The following is a 12,224-nucleotide window of genomic DNA, read 5'->3' on the forward strand; positions in this document are numbered from 1 at the left end:
CGTGCTACATCTTTATTTGCAAAATCTGGCAACCCTAAATGGGGTCTGCAGAGCTTTCAGGGCCAACTTCTATTATGCTGGAAGACTCAAATAGTCAGAGGTTTTTTTTTTTGGCCAGGCTTATGGTTTCTTTGGCAATGCAATTTCTTTAAAAACTTAGAACATAGGTTTCTGAGCTGTTTACATCCAAACGATTCAAAGGGTCAGTAACCTAAGCTCTTCCCTAGGCATAGTTTATAGGACTGCTTTATTTCTTCAGTTTCTCACCCTTGTTCTGCTTTCTGAAATTAATGTTGACTACTTTGAGGCCATTTGCTACAAAAGTTTGGGTGGAAAGACAGCACCCTTAATCTGATCTTTGCCTCAGGGCTGAGTTTGTTTACCTGGGAGATTTTACTGGGCCTTGTTTCTCAAAGCCTTTTTTCATACTTATTTCTGTAACTTGGGGTCTAAAAGCCAATGGCTTTTCTAACCCTGTGAATACTGTTTCTTTTCATCTCTGCTTGAAAACCAACTAGTTCTTGCCTGAGCTTTTCTGTTTCTTCTACTGCCCTGCTAAATGCATTAGGCGAACAGCAACACCTACTAACATTTGGCTTTTCCAGCCTCTTCTCCCAGAGCTCGTAAGTTTAGGAGCCCCTTGGGCTACATTCCAAGTTTTATCTAATATTTTGCCAATGCATAATATTAGGATTTCGAACATTCATGTGTTTCTCTACTGCCCAAGGCCTTACCACTAAGCTCATGCTTCAAGGAATCCATTCCATATGTGTGACCACAGTAGCACACAGAAGTAACACATAATGGCTCAGCAAACTAGAAGTTGATTTGATCTCTTGCCCATATGACAGCCCTGGTGGGGTTTAGGTCTGCACAACAGGTTTCTTCCAGGTGGTAAGTCAAAGAGCCAGGCTTCGCCTATCAGTGGCTCTGCCATCCCCTGAGCTCTCGCCATTATCTTAGTTCATTTAGTGTTAGAGGAACGACCACAGAGGGGCATTCTGGGTCAGTCTGGATATAGTCCTGTCATTTCTGTTTACTTGCCATTGGTTAAAGCAATCTGATGGCTACATCTGGTTGCAAGGAAGAATAAGAAACATAGTCCAGCTGTGTGCCCAGGAGGAGGAGAGTGAGTTTTAATGGGTAGCTCAGTCTCTGCCACAATTGTCGAAAGGAAGCAGTTGATAGATTGGTTCTTGATGCTACCAAGGGAAGTGATCAGGTTTTTTAATCCAATTTTTTTGTGTCATGATGAATCCATTTTTTAACATTTCTGTCACAAACAATAAGCAGTAATACACAATTGTATGAAATGTTCTTTTTTTTTCTCTTCTAGTCAACAAAACGGAATATTCCAATGCTCTTTGTCCGGGGAGATGGCGTTGTCCTGGTTGCCCCTCCACTGAGAGTTGGCTGAAACAAATAATTTGTCCTGTATGGAAAACGGGAGACTTTGTACAGTCGCCTTCCTAAAAGTACAAAACATTCACAAGAGAAACCTGCATACATTTTGATATTAAGAAATAATTCCAAGGATTCTTCCACTCCTGAATTGAGTTGTTTTGCAGATAACTCACAACTTCTTAAGCTAAATGGTATTTTCATTTTTCTCAAGCTCTTCCAATAAATACGACCCCCAAGATGCAGAACTCTTTCAGGACTTGTTTTGCTCCATTATTCTCACAGATATTTTACTGATTTTTTTTTTCTTTAAATTGGTGTTTCCTCGTAGATTTTTTTAGTGCGGTCTTCTGTCTTGTGAATTATTTAAAGTGAGCACGTCTTACCTTCACTTAGCACACATTTGCAGTGCACCTACTGTGAGGCACCAGGTTTGAGTGCTGGGGACCAGAATTTTATCAAAATGCTTTCTGGGCCAGACACAGTAGCTCATACCTGTAATCCCAGCACTTTGGGAGGCCAAGGCAGGTGGATCACCTGAGGTCAGGCGTATGAGACCAGCCTGGCCAACATAGTGAAACCTGTCTCTACTGAAAATATAAAAATTAGCCAGGCGTGGTGGCACATACTTGTAATCCCAGCTACTCAGGAGGCTGAGGCAGTAGACGCTTGAACCCAGGAGGCAGAGGTTGCAGTGAGCCAAGATCACACCATTGCACTTCAACCTGGTCAACAGAGCTAGACTCCGTGTCAAAAAAAAAAAAAAGTTTTCTGCCCTCAAGTCTTCTGGGGAGGCAGATGTTTAAACCAACAATTGCAGGCAGTAAGATTAGTGCTGATAGAATCATGCACATGCAGGATGGCACAGAAGCATGGGGAAGAGCACCCAAATATGGGAGAAAGAGGCAGAGGGACATTGTAAACATTAACCCTGCAATAGAAGACAGAGCAAAGCATGATTTCTCTTTTCTCTGGCCTGATTTAATTCTAAGGTCAGACGTTCAGCTTGATCATAACCTGCTTATAATTATGACTCAAACCATTTTTCCACTCTTGGATCATCGGCCATTAATGATGAGGGGTCTCAAACAACATGTCTCAGTGACACAGTAAAGCAGAAATTGGCTAAAAGCAAAGCTATTTTTATTTCTAGCTTCAGTCAACACATAATGCTTAAAACCTAAAGAGGAAAGTAAAAGCGTGTTACAATCTCTCAAACTTTATCAAGACAGGACTTAGAACCTGACATCCTCCGCTATGGTCATTCCATTTTGAAATGTAGAAAATCCAACTTGTGGATGGTTTGTCTGTAAATGAGCTGAATGTGTGTGGGTGTTCATTATCAAGCACGATATGCTCACAAATGCACAGTACTTTAAGCCTTGTGCAAGAAAGATGCTTTCAGTAAACATATTTAAAAGGTTTTATTTTCCTTACTAATGGTACATGCCCCTGCAAGTTCATGGAGAAGAGAAAAACAAGTGTGGGCGAGCTGATGGAGGCTTTATCTTAGGTGAGGAGGCAGGAGAGACTCCCTTCACTTGTGCCATCCCCAGGCTTTGTCCTTAAGCTGTAGTGGTCCCAGGAGATAACCCGTTTACAGCAGCCCAGTCACTATTGAAAAATGAACTCCCCCCTGCAGAATGTTAGAAGAAACAACCTCAAAGACCTCAAGCCACCTGTGGTCATTAGTACGCGGCAGCAAGATTGAACCTGCCTGCCTCCTACCTGTGTGAGCCTGTGGTGTGGGTGTGGTGCCAAGGCCCTGGCTCTGGGCAGTCTGTTGGCTCCTGCTGTTCACTACGGCATGGGGTGACAGGCCATCTGGCTTCGCTCTGCTAGTCTGCAGTTCCCCCAGCACTGCATTCATTTTTAGTGGTTTCTGATAGTCACACTGAATTCCTGGACACTTTCTTCTCTTCATTCTTAGTTATCGTTCTCCTTTTTCTCCTGGAAGTGATAGTTTACACTAAAACTTTTGGCTGTGAGGACTTGATTATACACATTTCTAAAACCCATGAACCTTAATATCTGACACCGTTACTCTCATATGCACATACAACTAAAACATACCAACCCACTTCATTTCCTAGCTGCTAAGATACAAGGGGAGGGACAATAAAAGGTTAACTGCAGAATAGCCACCTATGTGTTAGGAAATGGAGGGAGGGGAGGCAATGTGTGAGTACTTTTGGAGCTAGGACTCAATCCACAACAGAGATAGCTCAAGCAGGGCCCTGCCATGGTCCACATTGAGGTTTCCTCTGCAGGAGTGCTGTCCACTGAGGGGTTATGCTGTGAGGGCCCCTGGGAGCCACGCCTTGGACTTCTGAGTCTGCAGAGCACTCGGCTCCAGCCAGCTGGATGGCCAGTGGTCACTGGAGCTGGTGACTCGTGGTTTCTGCAATGAGGTGTCAGATTAGCCTAAGGGAAGCCTCTTCAGCAAGTATCATGCCTGGATCCTGGTCTTGGTTGTTTTATGAGAGACTGATATGAATTGCCCTTGCCTCCCACAAAGAAAAATGGACAAAATATGGGACCACATCTTTGAGATGAAGTGTGCCCAAAATGAAAAGTAACTTGAGTATCCCAAGTTAAACTTAATCATTAGCTACAAATGGACGAATTTCAAATTTCAAATAGTGATTTTTGAAGATTTGCCCAAACTAGAGTACTATCCCTCTTCACACCAAGAGGCAGAAAGTGGTTTCACACACCCTTTTATTTAATCAGCTAAACTGGGTGCGGTGACGCACACCTGTAAACTCAACCACTAAGGAGACTGAGGCGGGAGGATTACTTGAGCCCAGGAGTTCAAGATCAGCCTGAGCAACATAACAAGACCCTGTCTCAAATAATACTTAGCTATTGCCCATATTGCTTTTAGCCTGCTGCCAGGAAGGGAGAAATGTTCCATTGTTTGAACAGATGTTAGGTGTGAGTAATGCTCAGCTGTGTTCAATGTAGAAAATTAATAAAAGCTCCAGGAGTCATCCTGGCTAGATCAAGAAGCACAGTTGATGTTTCTCTGTCACTCAGCTCTGCTGAACTACGTGGATTTCATTCATGGGCAAGCTCTTCCCTGTAGCGGATGCAGACTTCCAGCCTACCTGCCCTCCAGCTAAAGTGGTCTCATCCTCCTTGCTTGGTCCCTGTGCCTATCTGTGGGCTGGTTTTTACGGCCATGAGAATGTGGGGCTCTGATTGGCCAGGCCTCAGTCACACGCCCATTCCTGGAACTAAGAGCAAGGTTATCCCCACCTGAACCGTATGGTCTGAGTGTAGAAGGAGGGGTCGTTCTCTAAAGGAAACCAGAGGGAAGGGGAAATGGAGCTGGACACAATGCCTATTACACAGGAAAACTTTTAGTCTGCCCCAACTTACAGAAAAATAAATCCCTTTGGTACTTTGCTATTAGTAACAAGTTTCTTGGAACACACCTCAGACTGACACTATGACTTTAAGCTATTGCTCTGGAATCCAGGAGGTTCTGGAGCAACCTGTGTGGGGATCAGTGTGGGTGGAGCTCAGATTTGTTGGCTGACTGGGCCTGATGGTAGCCCGAGTCCTCTTGAGGGGTCTAGGTAGGAGATCTGCAACACAAGAGGGCTGTTAAGCTGGGGGTAGGTATCAGGGGGTCCTCAGAGCTTCTGGGGAGGGCAGGCTAGATGAACAGAGTGGACTGAAGAACACTAAGCCCCACGAGACAAATTGCTGCTTACAGGCAGAGACCATATTCACAACCCCTGGCACAGGGCCTGGCCAAGAATTTGTCTTCAATAAATGTTGAATGAATATTTAAATGACAAGAAGACTAGTGCAACAGGACTTTGTGATCAGCACTGTGGATGGAAGGTTCAAATGGGAGTTTGAAAGAAGGTGAACTTTGCACGTTGTTTTCCAGACACTTGTGGTTTCCTTTCCACGATTGGACAATGTTCCCCAGTTTTTTACCCTCGTGGCCATCCTCCCCATTACCATTTACCTGAAAGTGTCAGTATTTGCCAACTCCAGATACCTAACTAGTTATTAATTTACATAGAAAACTAATACCAAGAAATGAGGAAGATAAGGCCAAATGCTTTAAATTCCTTTTAGATTCATTGCCCAATTTTAATAAACCAGAGCATGTTGGTTCTTATTTTCTTGGCTGCTTCTAGAAATGTCTGGATGTGGAGGCAGCATGCCCCATTGCAGTTTCTGATATTGATTACTCCAGAGGAATGTTTTCTTGGTGCTCATCCCACCCACCTGCAATGCTCCAGGGATCTGGGCTCTGAGTGTTGACACAAGCCGCAGAGTGACCCTTAGTGAGGTGGAAAACTGAACATACAGGGTCTAGCAGTGCAGCGGGGTCAGAGAAACCTGGCTGTGAGTCCCTGCTGTGTCACATACCAGCTAGACAAATAGCTTCTGTCCTAAGGTCAGTTGTAAGGGCTGGAAAGTGGCCCTAGGAGCAGGCTAGGGTGGTGCTGGGATGTTACTGCCAAATCACTGACACCAAGGTCAGAGGCACAGAGGTGGAAGGGGCACTGGGAGGCCACTCCTTCAGCTTATTCCAACTGTCCCTGCTCTTTTCCTCCCCAGATAGTTTTCAGGAGAACAGTGAATTTGAAATAACTTGATTTGTTCCATTGAAAGTTATTTTCAGATATCCGCTATGTGCCAGGATCTGTCCACAGAGGCTTGAGCAAGACCAACTATGTGCACGATGCTAAGAGCTGGGAAAGACCTGAGGTGGGTGAGGAGATGGGAGGTGACATGGTGTTGTGGGGGGTGAGGAGGGACGGGGCTCAGAAGAGGTCTGTCTCAGCAGAGAACCTTTGAGCGGACATCTGAACAGCAGGAGGGAACAGGCCCCGAGGGGATTTGACAAAACAGCATTCTTCCAGAAACTGGAGGCTATGCAGAGGCTCTGAGATGAGGCTTTTCCTGGTGGAGGGTGGGCAAGGAGGCCAGTCAGCAGGGGAAGAGTGAGCCAAAAGTCTGAGACCTCGGAAGTCCAGGCGTCATTCAGCACCTTCGTTTCACAGAAGGGGATGAAGAGCCCAAGACAGTGAAATAGACTTGCCTGAGGCCACCGCGAGTTCAGGCTAATCTAGTTCTAAGCCTAAATAAGGGCCACTGTGTGCCCCAGCTCCAGTGGTGCCGCTCATGCTGTAGCCTCTGGAGCCGTGCAGTGTGCTGCTCCTGCAGCTACACAGTCTCCTTCTTCCGATCACAGGCCAGCATTTCACCGTCCTTTCCCTTTTCGAAGGAATGGGTCTTCTGAGTTCGCGGGCGCTATGGGGACCCTGCACTAGCTGGTATTCAGGAAGGGGAAGACTGTGCTTTCCTTCCCTTGGCCAGGCCTCGTGGGAGGAGCACAGAGTTGGAAATCACACCCATCAGACAGCTCGATCACCGTGTACTCTGTGACTTTTGGCGAGCTCCTCGCCCATTCTGGGCTTCCATTCCTCACACGAAGGGAAATTGCAGGGAGTTGTTTTTACTCCTAAACCTGCATGTCTTAGTTGCCAACACCAGGTGGTGCTGTGCTCTTTTGCTTTTCCACTTCAGTCCTTGCTTTGCAATCAACATGAGCTAATACTGGCCAGCAAGCTCTGAAATCCAGTTTGTGGAACTCCAACCCTACAATAGCTACATAATATGTAGGCCCCAGGGAGAAAGTTGTAAGGGAAAATACCATTCCCGTGGTGCCCATATCCTGCTGAACTGAGATCACCAACAAAGCCGCACTCTAGGTGAGATGGGTTTTGCTGCACTGGCTCTGTGCACGTGGCTGAATGATGGGTGGACAGAGCTTTCTTTGGGGCCTGAGACCAGATTCTGCCATCCTGTTGAGCAGATCCCTTTTCCTGCTCTTAGCCTTGGAGTCCTCATCTATACAGTGTCCTTTGAGCTTGAACAATGTGAGTTTCAGGAAAAGGGCTCGATCACTCTGCTATTGCTATTGATTAAAAGAGCCTAGGTTTGGAGTTCTTGGTGGCAGTATCTGAAAGCCGACATTGGTGTGTGCTAGGAAAAGCCTACAGATTTGGAGTGAAAAACCCATGCATGTGAACCCTAGCACTGCTGCTTCCCAGCTGAATAACAGACTCCAGCTCTCTGACCCTTAGTTTCCTCCAAATGGGGATAGTGACAGTGCCCACCTCAGGAAGAAGGGCTGAGGATGAAAAGATGTCCATCAAGGATGGAGCTCAGGTCCTGCCGTGGAGTTGGAGCTCAGGACATCTTTGATTCCCTTAATTGGGCCAGCAGCTCTAAATAAGATGCTTCTTATCTCCTCCTGAATGCCTTTCTGAAAAGACCACCTGTAAATATTTATCTGTCTTTATAACAAGGATCCAAGCTGTTCTTCGTTAATCCATAGTTTGTGCCTTGCTGAGTCTACTACAACATGTTTAAAAAATTTTTTCATCAATCTCTCCTTGCATTGTTTTTCCTGTATGACTTTTCCAGGCTGAGTTCTGCTAGAAACTGGGTTGGCTAACAGCTGGTCATGATAAGGGTTTGGGAATCAGATGAGGGAACAGGGGAGCCTCCCCTCTGCAGGGTCCTCTGCCCTCCTGCTCTGTGGTTCTCAGCAATGTTTTTCTCAGTTCAGCTTCAAGGTAGAAGAGAAATGGATGAAACCAGCTCCATGAACAAGGTCACCCCGACAATATCACGAGACAATGACATCACTGTCAGCTTCCGCTCAGGAAAAACCTGGGACTTGAATAACCAAGGGAAAGGGCAGGTCATCCTCATGCCAGAGCTGGTTACAGACCTCCCTGCCAGATATCGGGCTTGGGAGTGTGGCTAAAAATGACCCAGGGACCACACCTGCCTCTGGTCAGTTGCCCCCGGCAGCCTTACCACCCTCATATGCTCAGAACAACGGAATATCACCAATGGGGTGTTTTATTTCCCCTTTCCTAGAAGAAAGGTTACCAACTGCCAGAATCAAAATAGAACATGAACCGTGTCACTGGAATCCTGTCCAATCCAAGCACACTGATATTGTGCAATGCCCTTTGGGAGATAAAGCAGATAAGCAAAATCTCCAAGCTATTATCACACCATTGGACCTGGCATTGCAGAAGGCCTCTAGCCGGCCTCTTCTAGGCTTGTCATGTTTCTGCAACACTGTGTCGAGTGCTTTTTGTGCTCTAGAAGAACACTGTTTCATAGATGAAACCAGGCGCAAAGCCTCACAGAAAGAATTATTTTGTTAAAGTGAATAGTTGTCCCCAACTTTTTCCATTTCCCAAGCTCATAGGTTTATACATTCTTTCTTTTTTTAAGGCTTGGCTTAAATTCTTTATTATTATTATTATTATTATTATTATTATTATTATTATTATTATTATTATTATTATTTTGAGATGAAGTCTCCCTCGTATCCCCCAGGCTGGAGTGCAATGGTGCGATCTCGGCTCACTGCTGCAACCTCCGTCTCCCAGGTTCAAGCGATTCTCCTGCCTCAGCCTCCCAAGTAGCTGGGATTACAGGTGCCTGCCGTCACACCTGGCTAATTTTTGGTTTTTTTTGTTTGTTTTTTTGAGACAGAGTCTTGCTGTCTCGCGCAGGCTGGAGTGCAGTGGCCTAATCTCGGCTCACTGCAACCTCCGCCTGCCAGGTTCAAACAATTCTCCTGCCTCAGCCTCCCAAGTAGCTGGGACTACAGGCGTGTGCCACCAGGCCCAGCTAATTTTTTTTTTTTTTTTGTATTTTTAGTAGAGATGGGGTTTCTCCATGCTGGCCAGGCTGGTCTCAAACTCCTGACCTCGTGATCCACCCGCCTCAGCCTCCCAAAGTGCTGGGATTACAGGCATAAGCCACCGCGCCTGGCAGTTTTTGTATTTTTAGTAGAGATGGGGGTTTCTCCAAGTTGGCCAGGCTGGTCTCGAACTCCTGACCTCAGGTGATCCGCCCACCTCAGCCTCCCAAAGTGCTGGGATTACAGGTGTGAGCCACCGTGCCCTGCCGAATTCTTTATCATTCTTAATGGTACAACATAGTTTTCCATATGGTAATGAAATACCCATGCTGACTTTCCTGAAGAACAAGGAAAAATGAACAAATCGGAGAATTCAGTGCTTGGCAGGCTTGTCTTCATATACATGATGAATATCAGCCTTTCCTGAAGCTTTAAAATTCTCTTGGTCTAAGTTACTTTTCCCCGAAGGATCATTCCTGCCCCTTGACATCTTTGAGAATTGCTCAACATGTAAATGATGTGCATCAATTGATCATCTTACATTTTAGCTTCTTTATACTATCAGCATATTTTTTTCTGTCACTTTCGTGTTAGTGAAGTATAGTAGATATTTGTAAAAGTATCGTGACTATGTATTTTTTAATTTTTATTTTTTATTATAGTAAAAAATGCATAACAAAATTTACCATCTTAACCATTTTATAAGTGTGCAGTTCAGTACTGTTAAATATATTCACAGTTGTGCAACGTATGTGAAGTTTTCTTAAAGCAAAGCACTTCTGAATGCCCCCCATCCACAAGTCCTTCTCCCATGATGTAATACTTTATTACTGTGCCTAAACTTACCCTTCAAGGGTTTCAAAGCCTTGGACAGTAACTCTGAACAAAATCCATGGGCAAGATTTAAAGTATGGGGAGAACTTAGAGAAGGCTGTGAAGCTATTTCATCCTTTACTCATCACAAGCCAAACTGCTTTGGGTAGAAAGCGCTTGACTGACAGGAGGAGAGCCGGCCTTGAAACTGCTGGATGAAGGCCCTGGTGAAGGCCTTCAGATCACATCACTCTGTGTAAAGCCCTCTGGTGGCTGCCTGTCTCACCAGGGTAACAACCACAATCCTGACCCATCTCACCGCCTCCTGATTCAATCCGCCCTGGCCTCTCTGGCCTCAACTCCTGTCCAGCCACACTGGCCTCCTTGCCATTCCTTGAAAATGTCGAGCTCATTTCTTCTTAAAGGCCTTTGCATTTGCTCCTGCCTCTTCCTAGAACAATCTTTTCAAATCATGTTGAGCAACAGAACCACTCATGGAGGTCATAAAACTCTCAATGCCTAGGCCACATCTTACACCAGTTAAATTATCTCTGGGGCCTTAATGATCCATTTTTAAAACAAAAACGGAAACAAAACCTCCCCAAGAATTCCAATGTGTAGTCACTTTTAGGAACCAGTGTCCTAGATCTTGTGGTTCCCAAGGTGTGGTCTCAGATCAGCAAGAACAGCATCACCTGGGAACTTGTTAGAAATGCAGATTCTCAGGTCCTAGCCCAAGGTTATTGAATTGGAAACTTTGGGAGTAGGGCCCAGGAATATGTATTTTACCAAGCCCTCCAGGTGACTCCCATGCACACCAACTTTTGAGAACCACTGTCCTACATCCTTGGTGCTCAAGATGAGCCTTGTGGACCAGTATCATCTGCATGCCCTGGAAGCTTGTGAGACAGGCAGAGTCTCCAATGCACCCCTGTGGGCAGATCTGACCCAGTGAATGAGGATCTGCACTTCACCAATATTCCTAGTCACTCATATGCACATCAGAGTTCAAGAAGCTTTCTAGCTCTGTCCCCAGAGAGGTCCTGGAAGTGGTAACACACCTGGTGGCAGGAGCCCACCCAGCCCCCAGATCTTGGGTTCTAAATATCTTTTAACACCAAAAGAACCAGGCTCATTGGAGAAAGGGCTGATTCCAGGGCTGGGGCAGGGAAAGTACCAGATGAACCCAAAACATCTTCTTGTGCCAGAAGGCAAGGAAATACCGGAAGAATGGTGGGGCTGTGTAAAAAGACACAGAACCCAGTCTGAAGGGCTCTCATTGGTCAAATCCGAGATGGTCTGATAGCAGTGGATTATAACCTAGTGAATAAAATAAAAAGCCATGAGTTCATAGTTATGTAAAGAAATATATGATTATATAAATAAATGGGTAGGGCCAGGCATGGTGGCTCACGCCTGAAATCCCAGTACTTTGGGAGGCTGAGGGTGGAGGATTGCTTGAGCCCAGGAGTTTGAGACCAGCCTGGGCAACATAGCATGATACTGTCTCTACAAAAAAATCAAAAAATTAGCTGGGCTTGGTGGTGCGCTTGTAGTCCCAGCTACTCAGGAGGCTGAGGTGGGAGGATCCCTTGAGTCCAGGAGGTCAAGGCTGCAGGGTACTGTGATTGCACCACTGCCCTCCAACTTGGATGACAGAGCAAGATACTGTGTCAAAAAAATAAAAATAAATAAATAAATAAATAAATAAAGTAAATGGGGGAGAAGGAAAAGCTCTTCCTTACAGTACAATGGCAACTAATAAGTTGTAGAAGATGGAGTATGCTAAAACTAATGAGGATCAGAGCACTTACATTCTAAAAGTGCCTCCCCACAAATTACTCATTCATTAAAAAGGGAGAAAAGGCAATTTTTTAGTGGAGAAACCTGGAGGAAACCACCTAAACCAATCAACCAACGTTAACGTCCCCAACGTAGGGACAAACAGCACCACGTGCCTCCTGCTGTGATGCACTGAGGGGGACACAACATCACTTCTGTGGTGTTCCTGCCACAACGGTGTCACCTGAAACTAATCCTCAGGAAATATCAGCAGACCCAAATGAAAGGACGTCTCACAGAATAACTGGCCTGCACTCTTTAAAAAATGTCAGGGTCAAGAAAGACAAAGAATGGCTAAGGAACTGTTCCAGACTAAAGAAAACTAAAGAAACATGAGGACTCAGTGTAACATATGACCCTTGGCCTGGAAAAATATGTGCAATTTAAAAAGGTTATTGTTGGAGCAATTGATACCATTTAACCATGCGTTGTAGATTAGATATGGACTGTGGTTATGTAAGTG

At 45.3% G+C, this 12,224-nt stretch overlaps 1 protein-coding gene across 3 annotated transcripts in view; it reads left to right on the plus strand.

Moving 5' to 3' along the window:
- Positions 1 to 12,224, plus strand: part of LSM3 (LSM3 homolog, U6 small nuclear RNA and mRNA degradation associated) — a 51,968-nt gene that overhangs the window by 17,649 nt on the left and 22,095 nt on the right. Inside the window, exon 4 of one of the 3 annotated variants that reach the window (XM_032149792.2) lies at positions 1,337 to 1,654. The exons of the other annotated variants lie outside the window; for them this stretch is intronic. Coding sequence (XP_032005683.1) covers positions 1,337 to 1,417 — 81 coding nt within the window. The 3' untranslated portion in view covers positions 1,418 to 1,654. Of the gene's footprint in view, positions 1 to 1,336; positions 1,655 to 12,224 lie in introns of those variants that run through there. 3 annotated transcript variants of the gene reach the window in all.

The sequence above is a fragment of the Hylobates moloch genome, unplaced genomic scaffold, assembly GCF_009828535.3.
Source record: "Hylobates moloch isolate HMO894 unplaced genomic scaffold, HMol_V3 SCAFFOLD_4, whole genome shotgun sequence".
In the NCBI taxonomy this organism is placed as follows: domain Eukaryota; kingdom Metazoa; phylum Chordata; class Mammalia; order Primates; family Hylobatidae; genus Hylobates; species Hylobates moloch.